The following is a 13,319-nucleotide window of genomic DNA, read 5'->3' as shown; positions in this document are numbered from 1 at the left end:
TGCTATGGCCTTTCTCAGTACTTCCTGTCTATTGTCTCTGCCTGAAACTTTCCTGAGCATAAAATTTTGAAGACTTACTTAAAACAGTTTTAAGTATTGCTCTTGTTTATGTTAAAGAGTCCTGTAAACTCCAAGTTTTAATTATGTCCTCTGTGTTTTGTGTCATGGGAAGGTCTGGGTAGAAGGTTTGCAGTGGTGGCTGTCATAGAGTTTTCCTTGGTTTCCCTCAAATTATTCCCTTATTATACTCACATAACTGATGAAATGTAAACCAAGATTTTCCCATAAACATGATATAAAATTTAGAATTACAAACTTGAAGAATTTACCAAGTTCAATGGTCTGAGTTTGTTCCTTGGGACCCACATAGTGGAAGGAAAGATTCAACTGTTGGAAGTTTTTCTCTGACTTATCTGTACTGTGGCATATGGGTGTGCACATGTATGTGCACACACACACACACACACAATTGTAATAAAGAATTTATGAAAGATGAATTTTGTTTTAGGATAATAACTGATTTTTTAAAAAATATTTATAGGTGGTTATACAGTTCATGATAAGCCAAACCCCAGAGGTGAAATTGTGATTGGAGGCCAGAATATCTCCATGGGATATTTTAAAAATGAAGAGAAAACAGCAGAAGATTATTCTGTGGATGAAAATGGACAAAGGTGGTTTTGCACTGGTGATATTGGAGAATTCCACCCTGATGGATGCTTACAGATTATCGGTCAGTGTGTTCCCTCTTTATAGCTTCTATCATTTTGTAACTTCTGTGAGCCTGAGAAATAACGTAGGTCAGGCTATCAGCAGGGTCCATAGATTGATTTGTCCCAGCTCTCTTGTGTGTTCCTTTACTTATGACCTCATGCCTGACCTCCATCTGTGAAACAGAGGTTACACCAACCTCCCAGAGCAGCTGCTAGCGTTAGATGACGTAAGAAACGAGAGATGCTCAGACAAGTAAGTGCCACTTCTTTCGAAGTAGCAATGGTAGGAGCAGTGTTGGAGGAGGGGAGGGGGAAAGTGCACAGGAAAATGAATAACACATTCAGCAATGAAAAAGCAAAAGTAATTCAGGAAGGAGCACTTTTGCTTAACTCCACTGTGTGACTATGCATATGTGATTTTTAGGCCTGCCTTTCCACTAGTTTCTCAGTGATCATCATGCACCCATGTTTTTCCTGGCTCTCTCTATAAGAGTTAGAAAAAGATCATTTCAATCTTCAGCACCAGTCTATTTTGAAAATGTGTATTGCTTTGGCATTTTTTAAAAACTGGACTTATGGAAGTAGACGTTTACATTCAAAACACAACTCTGAAAGTGACTCCAAAAGAAAGCCTGTGTTCACTTTAAATAGGCAAAGGTTTAATCATTAACTAGCTGTATGGGCTACTGTCCAGGGTCTGTTCTGTCTTCTAGTGATACTGTCACTTGGTCATAATTCTAGTGACACATTTAATCTGTGGCTTGACTTCACAGTATCTCAGCAGAATGTAATCAGTGATTTCCTGGCAAGTTTTGTCCTCATCTTTAACATTGATCTGCTGATTTACTAAAAAATTGATAAGCTTTTCTCCTAGGCAATCATACTCATAGTTTTCCCTATTCCCATCTATTGTGGAGCAAACTTAGGGCTTTATCTATGCTAGAGGAGCACTATGGGTCACATCCTAAGCCCTCACCTATCCTCTACTAGCACAGCTTGGATTTGAGACATGGCTGTATATGATAACAAAATCTTATAGCATCTCCCTGAACCTGGAACTCATCAACTTGTCTGGGCTTCCTGGCCAATGAGCTTCAGGAATCTACCTGTGTGTCCCCTTCTCCCAGCACTGGCCTCAAACACACATGCCACTACCAGCTTTTAGGTGGGTGCTGGAGATCTGCAGTCAGGCCATCACGCTCTCATGTGAGGCACTTCATAGACTATCTCTCTGCCCCCCCCCCCCAAATGTGTATTAGAGAATTATTTTTATCCCATTGCCTTGTAGGTAAGCTTGCATTTGTGCATTCTGGAAAAAACGAAACAATTGTGCTCCAAATGTATTAACATGTACATATACAGTGCATGTGCACACTGTTGCTGTAGGTTTAAAATGGAAAAGGAAGCTGTGAAGGTTCTCACAGTACCTAGCACAGTGTTTTTCAGAAAGCCTATTTTTCATCCACGAGTACAATGAGTTTTGATTGCAGCCCTCTTCCCTTGTCCTCCTCCTCGCCTGTCTCCCTACTCTTGCTGTTGGTAGGCAACACATCACATCATTCATGCAAAGGATTTTAAGCAGGCTAATAATTATTCAAGATGAGTCACCCTATGACAGTACTTTCTTATATAGCACTGTCACTTTACAAAGAAAATGTCAACTAGGGAATGTGGGAATTGGCATTTGTTGAGTGTGCTTTAGATGGAATAGACTATGACATGCTTCTGTGGGGTAGGCACCATTATCCCCAATATGAATGAGGTAGAGAGAGGTTAACAGAAATGCCAAGCATCCCAGCCTGTACCAGATGATGCTCCCATTCCTAATCTAATGCTCCAGAGTTCTGTTCCTTCTCTTAATGTCACTGGACTTCTGAGTATGATAAGATCATTGTAATAGTCAGGAGTACGATAAGGTGTTAGAACCTTATGTGTAGTGGGTAACTTTTAGCTAATACTTACTTAAGTACTTTCTTTAACTTTTTTCTAACAATATATTTTGATCCTGTTTTCACCTCCCAGATACTACTCACCTTCCTACCTAATTTTGTGCACTCTCAAACTTTCTCTCTCTCTCTCTCTCTCTCTCTCTCTCTCTCTCTCTCTCTCTCTCTCTCTCTCTCAAAGAAAATGTCAAAAACAAAAAAAAATTAATAAGACAAAGGAAAGCAAACAAATACCATGGTGTGTGTGCGTGCGTGTATATGTGCGTGCGTGTATATGTGCGTGTGTGCGTGCGTGCGAGCGTGAGAGCGTGCGAGCGTGCGTGCAGTGCGGTTGGCTAACTACTGCTAGAAATCAGGCCCACTCTGGTATGTGTTTTATATATCTGGTAACACTGCATTGGAGAAAACTGATTTGAGACCGAGTGTTGCATATACCTCAGATTGAACTTGAACCCACCAAGAGACCACATTGACCTAAAACTTATGATAACCTTGACTTACACACCTTAGTGCTGGAACTTTAATATTTGATGCATTTTTAGCAGTATGTATCAGAAAATTTTATATATGTAAATACTTATTACATACATTTACATGTTAAAATATGTTTATATATTAAAATATATTTATATATTAAACTTTATATATTAAATTTTATAATAAGATGTATGTATGCATATGCATATATGTCAAGATTTTAGAGGAAATATCTTTATAAATGAAAACTAAGGAAAGAAATTGATGAAATCAGAATTAAGCATGCCACAGTGCAACAAACTGAATTTGTATTTTTTAACTGAAAATAGATTCTTCTCTCATATAAGATATCCCAACCATAGTTTGCTCTCCCTCCACCCCTTGTAGCTGTCTCCTACCTTTCTTCTTCCCCAGACCCATTCCCCCTCCCCCTCCATCTAGGGAAGATCAGGCCTCCTAAGAGACAACCTCCAGTGTGTGATTTAGTTGAGGATCCATGTTTTTATGATTCTAGATCGTAAGAAAGATCTGGTGAAGCTGCAAGCCGGAGAGTACGTGTCTCTTGGGAAAGTCGAAGCCGCACTGAAGAATTGTCCACTGATCGACAACATTTGTGCTTTTGCCAAAAGGTGACTCTTTTATCTCTCTGTCCGTCTGTCTATCTGTGTGTCATTGCTTTTGTGTTTGTTGGGGGAAGCTCATGTGGGACAACTTGTGCTGCTTCTCTACTATCGCCATGTGGGTCCTGGAGATCAAATTCAGGTCATGAGACCTGATCGCTATCTTGTCAGACAAAGAGCAGTTCTGTTTTGTGTGTCATATGCTTACAGTAAAAGGAACAGTATACAATAAATTCGATTGTGGGTAAACAGATCCCATCAGACTTCTCTCAGAACTTCGGTTAGGGTTAGGAAGATGAACATGAAAGTTCTTGTTGAATTTATTTAACAGCATGAAGGTCTTTTCCAGAAATTCATTATTATAGTTCTTTATTAGACATCTACCATGCCCTGCTAAGTGTTTATTATCTAATCTAATTATCTAACCTACGCTACAAGTTCTTTAAAATTGAATCCAAAGTAATTGAGACTTAGCACCAATAATTTTTTTTTGACATACATAGTACTTGGTGAATTTTCACTCCAAGTTTTTCGAAGTCAAAGGCCTATGAGATTGAGCCACTTTCTTTTTTTATTAATATCATTTAATATGTATATTTAGAATCACTTCTACTGCACTGTTCCATTGAATACCGTGAATACTTGCTTATTTCTTACTATGTATAATTTTTCAGTGACCAGTCCTATGTGATCAGTTTTGTGGTTCCCAACCAGAAAAAGTTGACTCTTTTGGCACAACAGAAGGGGGTAGAAGGATCTTGGGTTGATATTTGCAATAATCCTGCCATGGAAGCTGAAATACTGAAAGAAATTCGAGAAGCTGCAAATGCCAGTAAGTAAAAAATTGCTAAGTGGTTGAAGTCCATAAAAGTCAACTAATAGATATTTAGATCATTACACTAAAAAATTCAAACACATACAATGCATCTTAAACTCCTTGCTACTTTATCTGACCCCTTTTAAAACATTTCTCACCAAAATCTTTATATCCTTTCTTTTTCTAAAAATTTCAACTCCAGTGTTATATGTGTGGATATAAAATCAGCTTACTAATTACATATATACCTACTAAGTCCCTCTAGTGCTGCCTACATGGACATGTGTGTAGGACCATCCACTGAAGCCTGGGCAATCTACCAGTGGCCACACCCCCCAAAGGGGTATCAGCTGCAGCCAGTAGCTCCTCGGCTAAGGGTGGGGCCTTATGAGATGCTCTGCCATCCATGTTTTGACTGGTATAGGCACTTGCAGGCGTAACCATAACTGCCGTGAATTCATTTGCCCAGTGGCTATTCCAAAAGGCAGCAGCATTTCACAGCACTCCTCACCACAGCCCCTATCTTTCCTCTTTTACATTCTTCCTAGGTTCTCTTCCCCAGTGCTCCTGGAGCCTTGGGCAGGGAGGATGGGGTTTTGAGAATCATGCTATTTAGGGCTGAATACTCATTGTCACTTATTCTCAATTTTTTTTTGACAATTATAAGTCTATACCTGTATTCCTGCCTATTACCAAAGGAACTTCTAAGCGAGGTTGAGAGCAGTGCAGGTCTAGAGAGATGAACATAACTATTTAGAAGGCAGTTGGTAAGCGTGCCTGTTTTACCAAAAAACAAGTAGGATACCCCTAGGGCCACGACAGGTCTAGGCATAGGTTTTTGAGCAGATTTACAATGCCGGGAATGATTTTTTTCTAATGAGCAGCCCTGAAATCCAGTTAGAAGGCAGTTACCGTTACCCCTCTTGTTGCTATTGCTCTGGTGGACACATCTTGCCTGTCAATTCAGTATTGAAGCATTTCTTTGAGTTTCTTCGTGTCCTTTTAATATTAAGGGATGTTGGATTTTTGTTTTGTTTTTTTGTTTTATTGGTTTTTAGACAGGGTTTCTCTGTGTAGCCCTGGGTACCCTGAAACATATTCTACCGACTAGAATGGCCTCAAACTCCCAGAGATCCACTTGTCTCTGTCTTCCAAGTGCTGGCATTAGAGTCCTGCGCCACCACACCCAGGTAGAATGTTGGATTTGGCCTAGAGTCTTTCTGCATCTGTCAGCAACAGAGCACAAAAGGTCAGGCATCAAAACACTTTTTAAGCATATAGTCAGCACATCAGGCGGGTTCACAGCAAACTAGGGAAATCTCTGTTTTGGCATTCTTAGCCTTTGGATTTGTGACAGCTACAGGTCTCTCTATATTTTCCAAGGGATTTACCTAATAGTTGTCAGGATGTCAGGGCACACAAAGAATTAGGCAATTAACGGCTGCTAGGACAGGGACATGCTGGGTTCTTAGTTTCTGATCTTTGTGCATTCATCCATATTTTAAAGGGGACTACTTCGAAACACTTGGACTCTTCCTAGGCTTTACTGAAAAGTTACTCAGTGCATCCATTCCCACTGTTGGCCAACTCCATTTCTCAAATGAAGCCTCATCGTCTTGTGTGTAGATTCTCTTAGTTTGACTGCCAGTATTCTGCTATAGCCGAAGAGAACAAGGTAGTGTCAGGGAGATGGAGTGAGTAAAACCCTTGTCCTCAGAGGCCTACAGTGCTCAGGGCTCCCTGGCCTATGCCTTTCATTGAGGGTGCTTGGCGTCCTTTCTGGTTTGAAGTTATTATTATAGCCTTCTCAGAGTCAGTTAGCAGTGAGTGGTTCTTTTGTTTTTCTTCTCTAGACATAATCGAACTTTCCTACCCAGTGCTTTTTCCTCATTACATTTATTTACTTCATTGTAGTTAATGAGTTTTTCATTAAAAGAATATTGAAACAGTATCTCTTTATGTATTCCTGACTAGCCTAGAGCATACCAATTAAATCAAGATATCCTGAGTGATCCTATTACCTCTGCCTCCTATGAAAAGTTAGTTTTGGCTATTTATTTCCTAGGAGCAGTCGAGAGGAACCTGGTACTCCCTTTGTAAACTTTCAAGCTATTTATCTGTTTTTTTCTTAATCTATTTTTCATTGTAACGATGAGAGCAATAATTTTCTTAATTACCAGTCAGCTGTAATCATGAAATATTGGACAATGCAGGAAATTAAAAGGAAGTCCCCTGGCCGGAGTTCCCTCTGCTTGCCTTCTTGTGTCAACGCCATTTGTCAATATATTTGTCAAGTTAGTTAGCTACATAATTTCATCATCACCTTTGACTTGCAAGTTTTTTTTTCCCTAGAAAATAAATATTTAATCCGTTCTATTTTTAGGTGAGTAGTACTTTCCCCTACTTAAACATCTTTTCTACAAGATTATATTCTTGGGTGATACCCTTTGGTTTGTATGCATGCATATTCCGCATGTGGAGGACAGAGCTCATTCCTTGGGGACCATCTATTTGCTTTGAGATAGGGTCTCTCAGCAAGACTTAGGGCTCTCTTAGGCAATTCCTGACTCTTGCTCCCAAACTCTGAGACTGCAAGGGGCACACCCCAAGCCCAGCATTTTATGTAGATGTTAGAGATCAGGCCCAGGCCTTCATACTCACGAGGTAAGCAGTTTTACAACTGAGCCATCTCCTCACCCCGTGTGTGATTGTCTTCTCGGTGTGAATTCTTAGACGTGGAATTTGGAGGTCAAAAGGAAAGAGCATTATATAGAAGGTTTCCCCTCTTCGTCACTGCGGTTCTTATTTCATCAGGAAAGCTCTGCTGGCTTTTATTTCTAATAATTTTTTCAACCTCAATATCTTATTTCCCTAAGAACTTTCTGAACCCTTAGCACCCCAAATATTTTAAATTTCAAAGTTCATTTTCCTATTAATCACATTGTAAAGTTGCTTGGGTTTGTAATGCTTTTGTCAAGGTTATTTTATTATTTATAAATAAGTCTTCTGTTACTGTCACATGGTTCCCAGAACCTTCTTTGATCCATACTCTGATTTTTCCTTGAATATGGTATCTCATAAACTATTTCAACCAATAGCCTGCCCAGTGTAGGGATCTCCCCAGTTATACTTAGTTATTGAGATGCTAATAAAGTAGAAGGTTACTTGACTATCTCTGCATTTAACTGTATGAAGGTAACTGGGGAATGTCAAGCCACATTAGAATTGCATCTAGAAAGCAGAAGAAAAGTCCCAGGACTCACTAGGCTCCCATAACTTTCCTGTTCTTGCAGTGAGACATGTAATTAAAATATATATTATTTGGACACAGAATAATAACCACGATACTAGAGCTCTAGATCCAGGAAGTCTGGTTCCTTCCTTCTGCTGTGGTGCACACTTTAAAGACAGCAACAGCAAAAGCATTGATATGCCGCCCCCTGCAGGCTTATTCAGAGAAAAACGCACTGGTTCTTCGGTCCTCTTCTTTCTCATTGGCTTAGGTTACTTCCTTCTTGTTTGAATCTGTCCGTTTCTCCCTTGAATGTGAAATAATGATGGGGAGTTCTCAGAATGACACCCCAACCATCCCTTTTTGTTATACCTTAAATGGTCATGTAGCTAAGGGTGATAGGACATTTTAAAACACGCTTTTATTATTCACTTGTGTGCATCTGAAATGGTGTACCAATACTGTAGTGTTTCTACAGTTAGACCTTTTTAAAGAATTTCCGTTTTAAGTAGGGGGAGTAAAAGGACGTGAAGCAGATCTATGGTTGAGATTTCCCTTGATCCAGATGAGCGCCAGGGGGCAGGTATCTCAGGTTCCTTTCTGTAATTGACCCATAATGTGCGAAAAGAGTAGATATTGTTAATTCAAGCAAGTTTTATGTTCTTTCACTACCTGTTTAGTCATTACTTGAAGTAACATGATATTACATAATATGTAAGGAATTTTTTTCATATTCAGCACCATATTCTGTCAAAGCATTTTCTAATGTCACAAAGGAGGTACCTTTGGAAGTATGCACAAGTTTTCTTTTTAAGTTATTCTATTAAAAAAAATCAAGCTCACATGCAGAGCAACATGTCTTAGCCTTCAGAATTTTTATAATGAGTTTATATTAATACATACCTTGGGGCATTGTAAGAAATAGGCTAATGTGATTGAATACCCCATTCTTTTTTTATGTTTATGACAGTCTCACTGTATAGACTTGGCTAGCCTGGAACTCACAGAAATCCACCTACTTCTGCCTCCTCTGTACTGGGATTAGAGGTATATGCCACCCTCATCTATTTCTATTTCTTTTTCTTTTTTTTCGGAACTGGGGACTGAACCCAGGGCCTTGCACTTGCTAGGCAAGCGCTCTACCACTGAGCTAAATCCCCAACCCCCTATTTCTATTTCTTATATTTGTCCCAACATATACTGAGTTGTGTTACTCCCACATAATACATACTGTATTTGCACTTATACTGTTTAAACTCTATTATTTAAATACTATTATTTTACTAAATCCCATGTTGCTTCACATTTGATCATATAATACAGCTTTTAAGAAATATTTTCTATTGGCTTATTTTTAATGGAATACTTAATAGATTTGTATGATTTTATTGAGGACTCTTGGTCTAGTCTGTAGGTGACAGTCAGCAAAACAAAGACCTTGCATGGAGCTTACATTATAGTGGTTGAGACAAACATATGTTTGGAAGGAGATACATGCATTGAATGAAGTGTGGTCATAAAATATGAAGGGGTGTGTGTGTGTGTGTGTGTGTGTGTGTGTGTGTGTGTGTTACAAAGAGAGGAATTCTGGATGTTAGTAGATATATTTGGAAAACTACTCTAGGCAGAGGAAGGAAGTATGGAGGGTCTAAGGGGAAGATGGGGTGTGTGAGTGAGTAAAGCTGCCTATACAGACCTTGAAAAAGATTTTTATATTATTAACATACTGTTAAATTTTGTTTTATTGTATCATCTAGGCCGTCAATTCTGAAAATTCTATGTTGGATTCATTGTTTTGTCTCTTTTTCCTCCTACTTCTTCCCTCCCTCTTTTGTCCTTCTCTTCCATTTTTCTTTCAGTGAAATTGGAACGATTTGAAATTCCAATCAAAGTTCGATTGAGCCCAGAGCCATGGACCCCTGAAACTGGTTTGGTAACAGATGCCTTCAAGCTGAAAAGGAAGGAACTGAAGAACCATTATCTTAAAGACATTGAGCGGATGTATGGGGGCAAATAAAAGGCAGCTGTCTGCTTCACATTTGCACAGGAGGTGGCCTGATGGTTTTTTTAGTTCTAGAGTTTAAGCCTTTGTTGATCTCTCTGTTAAAATGTAAGGTGAATCTTCTAAAGACATGAAACAAAAAAACAACCAAAAGTGGTTACCACAAATTGCATAGTCCTAGAGAAGCTGAAATTGAAGACATTTCCCTTTAGCTGTGTTATTAAGTTTAGAGCAAAAATTCTGTTTTAGAATATTAGCCTTAGCTACACTTGTTTTTCTAAAGATACTCCATGCTAAAGTAAACAAATTGGACTTGGAATAGGTGTAGTTGAAGAAATCTACAGCTTCCAGTGTCTATGTCTTCCTAGTTCAGAAGTTTCTATCCTAATCATTAGGACAAAATTACGTATTAACACTACTCAAAGCCGAAGTTCCACCAGGCTTTGAAATCCTCTTCCAACCATTTCTCTTGAAGGGAAAAAAAAATCAGTTGTAATAAATGGATTCAGTATCTTAGAAGGTATTATTTTAAGCTCATAATTGCCATGTAGGTGAGACATAGAGTCATTATAATATTGTGAATAGTTACAGTGCCTGAAGTTAAAACTAAAACAACACACACATACCAAAAATATCTCAATGTATTTGAAGGGAGGCTGAATTGCTCCTTTGGATGTACGAGAACTTAAATCAGCAACTGTAATTATTGAAATGTCTTCAGAAGAATGTCCACTTTGTAAAAGTGACCTTTCTGTGTGTGATCTAGTCAAAGGCTGAGACCAAGGGGAACATGTTAGAAAGTCAATCAGAATTCAATAAGATACATTGCTTTTCTGTTAGAAAGCTCATAGCATCCTAAGCATTCAGAATTAGGATCCTGGCATAGCACTGAACCTGGGAAAGAGATTTAGCCTCTTTAACTTTGATACCAGGGCTTGATTTTAAAATATGCTTGTATTAAATTACATTTGTAATTTATGGTCTGTTTGCTGTTGCTGATTGATTCTTGATCAGTAGTGTGCATTTCAGAGAGCCTTTCATTTTGCTTTAATTTCAGCAAAGCGGGTTATGATAAATGACTTCCTCGAATCTTGTTCAAACCTACGGGTGATTAAGTGTCTTGGATGAATGAGTCTGAGGAAGTTAAAGGGAAGAAAACACTGTTACCACTTTTCCTGTTTGTGAAGAGTTTAGAAACTGGAAATGCTAGATTTGGGAGAAGGGCAGAGTTACTTGATTAAGGACTGTCTGTGCAGTAACTTGGGAGTGTGAGTTTCTTTTTAAATCTTCAGCTAAAATCTGGAATTATATATTCTTGATAGATATTCGCACTTGAACCATAGTTACTGTAAAAAGCAAAAATTCTTAATACTGTTATTCTTTGCACTTTTTTCATAGTCATTTTATACACACACACACACACACACATGCATGTGTATGTGTGTGTGTATATATAATATATATATGTTGCTTACATTGTGTTGTACAGATGTGGGCCACCACTACAACAAAATGAATTCTTTGTGCTCTAAAATATTTATAAAGAAATTATTTAAATGTTATGTATATGGTGGTAATATTGAGAAAAAAATCATCTGGTATTCTGAGCAACAGCGAAGGTTTTTGTAAAAGTTTCTTTTCAGTGTTGTGCAAACTAAAATTTGAGGCAAGTTTTCCCTGAAGTTCTATGTGAGTAGTCTCGTGCTTCCCATCTTGCCTTTGAAGTGTGAAAAGACATCATCAAGTAGACTACTAGTCAGCTTCTACCTACTCCTAGTGCACTGTTTATCCGTTTTTTTTTTAAAGGCTTTTCCAATATATGTATCCCATTTGGAATGGTGATTTTAAAATGTGAGTGCATGCAGACTATCTTATTTAAGATACTTGCACCCCACCCACAGCAGTCTCCCAAAGCTGGAACACTGCCAACTAGGTCCTTAAGAATCACGCATTGAATACAAGGTCGGGTGCTGCTAATTCTTCGTGAAAATCCTAACACACACGATAAGGGACCAGGGAGATGCCACTGCCCCCTGACTTTTCATCAAAAAAAATTATATATATATACATGTTTATGTAAACAGAACTATTTTCCATATTCACAGTGACTTTTTAAGTATTTGAGCCTAAAGGTTTTGATCTCCATTTTATACCTATTTAAATCGTTCACAATTTCGTGTCAGCCATCAATTAAAGCTGTGCTTACTGTTGATTGTGTGTGCATTTCTAAGGTGAACGCTCATGAATTTTTGCTTTAATTACATGAAAGAGTCTTATTTCTTTGATATTTGTGCTCATTTTTTTAGTGTAGACTGAAGGTATGATTATGTGACTTTTAAGAAATGAAATACTGATGAATGATTCGTAGAGTCCAAAGTGAGGGAGAATGCTGTTTCTTTGTTCATAGAGACTGACTAGTAATCTTTGCCTATATTTTCCTGCTAGCAGATGACAAATGTTTCTACAGTGACAAGCTGAGAAGAGGTTAAAGGTTAAAGGTCGTGTGGCATTCGGGAACTGGAGAGATTTTGAATGTAGTTACAAATTTTATATTCATATTTGTACTTTCTGTTAATGCACGATTGTAGGATTGTTCTGTAGATTTTTTGTGTTTACTCTTGAAAGGCTTTGTTTGTTCTTCTTTTTAAGTTTGCACTTGAATCTTATAAAATAAATCCACCCATGTTATCAAGCCAATTTGTTTTTCTTATATGTCAGTATAAAAATCTATAAATTTGAATGTTAAGTAGTATGTTTGGGTATCTGGAATTAATTGATTAACTTAGCTTTTTAAAACCCTCTTCATTATGTTGATTTATTTTGAACCCAGAACTATTATTTTAATACACCGAGTTGAATACCTTGTAACATGGGAACTGTAGGACAATGCATCCTTAGGGTATATTGGTGAGGTCTAATAATCATTATTTTCAGGCTAATGTTTACATAGACATACCTAAAGTATATGAGGATACACAGACACACACACATTATGTTACTTGCCTCTGTTTCTTGGTTTTGTAAATTTCCTTTGTTCTGAATCACACCACTGAAGTATACCCAGCCGTTGGTCTAGTCCTGCTAGATGCTACAGGAGACAAAATGTCTTGTGCTGTTACATGTAACAGACACTGCTTGTGTAAGCAGTACTGTGAGCTCACAGTTCTGCCTATTGGAACTGGGAAAAAGCAGAGGACCCTTTGTGGTTCAGGATCTGGAAACACTTCTTGGAAAACCTCCAGTATTAAACTAACTCAAAAGAGGCAGGAGTGAATCTTATCAAATTTTACTGGAACAAGGAATATAGATTCATTCCCAACAGTCTTCTAGGACTGCGTGGAGTAAGATCATACCCCAGAAATCTCTGAGATTCCATGTGTGCCTGAGATGTTGATACCCTCTGCCTTCAGAATGGCCCAAACTCCTGGCAGCTATTCCCCCCCCCCAGAATCAATTTTTATTATCACATGTACCATGCAGTTAAAAACAGAACCCTGTTGAAAGCACTCCTT

The 13,319-nt window shown here is 38.2% G+C and overlaps 1 protein-coding gene across 5 annotated transcripts in view; it reads left to right on the top strand.

Annotated features, from left to right (window-relative positions):
• The window catches only part of Acsl4 (acyl-CoA synthetase long chain family member 4), a 63,463-nt gene extending 50,959 nt beyond the window's left edge, over positions 1-12,504 (top strand). For all 5 annotated transcript variants that reach the window (XM_032890439.1, XM_032890436.1, XM_032890440.1 and 2 more), the window contains 4 exons: positions 542-733; positions 3,651-3,765; positions 4,431-4,588; positions 9,665-12,504. In XM_032890439.1, the coding sequence (XP_032746330.1) occupies positions 542-733; positions 3,651-3,765; positions 4,431-4,588; positions 9,665-9,822 (623 nt within the window). In that variant the 3' untranslated portion in view covers positions 9,823-12,504. The remainder of the gene's footprint in view (positions 1-541; positions 734-3,650; positions 3,766-4,430; positions 4,589-9,664) is intronic.
• The last annotated feature ends 815 nt before the right edge of the window (positions 12,505-13,319 follow it).

The sequence above is a fragment of the Rattus rattus genome, chromosome X (genome assembly GCF_011064425.1).
Source record: "Rattus rattus isolate New Zealand chromosome X, Rrattus_CSIRO_v1, whole genome shotgun sequence".
In the NCBI taxonomy this organism is placed as follows: domain Eukaryota; kingdom Metazoa; phylum Chordata; class Mammalia; order Rodentia; family Muridae; genus Rattus; species Rattus rattus.
The sequence above is the reverse complement of the archived record's forward strand: the minus strand, read 5'-3'. Positions and strand labels throughout refer to the sequence as shown.